The sequence below is a fragment of the Austrofundulus limnaeus genome, unplaced genomic scaffold, assembly GCF_001266775.1.
Source record: "Austrofundulus limnaeus strain Quisiro unplaced genomic scaffold, Austrofundulus_limnaeus-1.0 Scaffold169, whole genome shotgun sequence".
Lineage (NCBI taxonomy): Eukaryota > Metazoa > Chordata > Actinopteri > Cyprinodontiformes > Rivulidae > Austrofundulus > Austrofundulus limnaeus.
The window spans coordinates 1,205,308-1,207,836 of record NW_013952571.1 but is presented as its reverse complement, the minus strand read 5'-3'; the positions used below and the strand labels follow the sequence as shown (position 1 = coordinate 1,207,836).

At 39.6% G+C, this 2,529-nt stretch overlaps 1 protein-coding gene across 1 annotated transcript in view; it reads left to right on the top strand.

The window, feature by feature from the left end:
- LOC106523907 (glycogen debranching enzyme) overlaps nt 1-2,529 on the top strand; it is a gene marked incomplete at its 5' end in the record, with an annotated part of 57,066 nt that overhangs the window by 38,298 nt on the left and 16,239 nt on the right. Inside the window, 3 exon segments of the mRNA XM_014017485.1 lie at nt 982-1,084; nt 1,193-1,316; nt 2,147-2,248. Of these exon segments, the coding sequence (XP_013872939.1) occupies nt 982-1,084; nt 1,193-1,316; nt 2,147-2,248 (329 nt within the window).

The following is a 2,529-nucleotide window of genomic DNA, read 5'->3' as shown; positions in this document are numbered from 1 at the left end:
CCCCTGGGTAGGAACTGTCTCACCTCCGACCATCCAGGGAACTTTTATCAGCTCGCTTATTGGTCCTTAGCAAGTAGGTGTTTTTCAAGTAACTTTTCGTCTGTTTCAGTCCAAGCCAGAAAGATTCTAGCTGTCATCCGGTCCCTTCTTTTCAAAATAAAAATCTCCCCTCGGGGGAGACGTGAGTCTCTGTGTGGACAGAAGCCAGCTTGCCTCTGTCCTGGCCGTCAGATCTCACCCTATTTGGCTCATGGGCGAGATCCGAAGCCAAGCTGTTCCTCCGGAGAGAAAAACAGCCGGTCTCCCTGTTTGGCATTCAGGAAGAAGTGTGTTCCCTCTCTCAAAGTRGTCCGTGTTAGTAAAAGAGGCGGACGAATTTGGTTCCGCCCTCAGGCGTTAAGAGTGAGTCAGAGAAAGAAAGGAAGATACAGTAAGAGCCTTTGCCAGCTGGCGCCAGTCAAGGATACATTCTGTAGTTGGTTTAACAGACATTTGATAATATCTTCTTTAGCTTTTCTTTCTGATAGACTCTAAGAGAAATCACTGTAAAACATTTATGATGATTAATTAACATTTCTGTTTAAATAATCAGTCTGAAACTTTGGTCCAGATAAATGAAAGATTTTCTCAAGAAAAACTCTTGTCTTCCTCTGGTCCATGTAGAGTGTGGTCCACACCATGTCACCAAACAGCACAGTGAGTATCTGTAGCTTATAATACAGGCCCACTGACTGATTACAAGACTGTAGACACCTGTGATGATAATTAGTGACACACCTTGATTTAACATAAACCTTTGGTCACATTATTTTCAGGGGTTCCATCATTTCAGTCCAGGCCTGTTTAATGAGTTTTTTGTTTTGTTTTGTTTTTAATTCTGTTGAAGCAAAGGGTACCAACATTTTTGTCAACATGTATTTATTCTGTCTTGATTTWAAAAACTTACAACATAGAAAACAACTAATGGAGTCTTGTTTGCAGGACTTCCTCATTTCTCTTCGGGAATTTTCCGTTGTTGGGGCAGAGACACGTTTATTGCTCTTAGAGGTCTGATGCTTATCACAGGAAGAATKATTGAGTCTCGGTACGTGAAGACTTTTGTTGCCAGGCTTAATCAAAACGATCAATTTATTTAATAAAAACTCTCAATTACTGCTTTGAAATGAACCATTTTGTGTTTTGGTATCCATAGAAACATCATCCTGGCATTTGCAGGGACTTTGCGCCATGGTTTGATCCCCAACCTTTTGGGAGAGGGTCGCTGTGCGAGGTACAACTGCCGCGACGCCTTGTGGTGGTGGCTGCAGTGCATCCAGGTYGGCAAAAGACATTTCCTGTAAAACAGGAAGGAGTGAGTCTGACTCCTGTCTGTTAGGCAATGAGTTTTTATCAATGGTCTTTTTCTATTGCATGAAGCAGAAACAGTATACAGTACAGTAAGTTACCCAGTTAGTTTTGCAACAAAACATGGTCAATAAGTGGAAGTCTGAATAAAACAGAAAACCAGTTGATTCTCTTCTAAAACTTTATTCTTGTTTCTGACTCCAATGAGCTCCCCAGCAGTGCCCAGCAGTCAGGAGTATGTATGGCTTCCACGATTAGTCATCTAGTCACTATTATTGTCCACTATTGTCAATTAATTTAATAGTTGATGTGTCGTTTTTTTTTTCTAAATTTGTTTTTCTCTTCAAAGTTTTCACAAAAGTTGGATGCTATAATTACAAACCCCATTGAATAAAACATCTTTGTAAACACAGATCTATTAGAGGTCTGGCACTGCCAAACTTCATGCATCATTAATGATTACAAATTGAAAAATAATTAAGGATTATTCACTCCTCCATTGAATTGCCATGTCGTGGTGTATATTCAGAGGTTTTTGGTGGACCTGAATCCAGGTAGCTCATATTATTTCAGAGTGAATGTGACAAGCTGCAGCGGGCTTTTTAATGAAGACAAAACAAATAAACAATAATAACAGCATTAACTGCTGTGAAAACAGGAAATCAGATGTTCTAGTTGTTTTTTTGTGTTTGAACTATTAAACTTTTGCCACTGACTGCTCTGATGAGAAGCCCATTCAGAATATTAGGACTATAAATGCCACCTGATGCATTACTAATGCTGAACTTTTCTTTATCCCCAGGACTACACTAACCATGTCCCCAATGGACATGAAATCCTTGGCTGCCCTGTCACACGCATGTACCCCACTGATGACTGTGATCCTTGCAAACCTGGAGAGGTGGTATGTACACTTATTCAATGTGTCTGACTCTTTAAAACATAAGACTAATGTTTGTAATAGAAACAACTGTTCTTAGACATAATAGTCATGTTTCCATCCAGTTGTAGAGWGAATTTTTATCAAACTTTTCGAAATTTGCAAAAAATTAAATAAATAAAAATTAGAATCTAGACTGTTTCCATCTAGTTTCCCTCTCGACTGTTTGATGCAAATAAACGAGGCTACGCAACGTGTGATTACATTAGACGAGGCTACGCAACGTGTGATTACATCAGACGAGG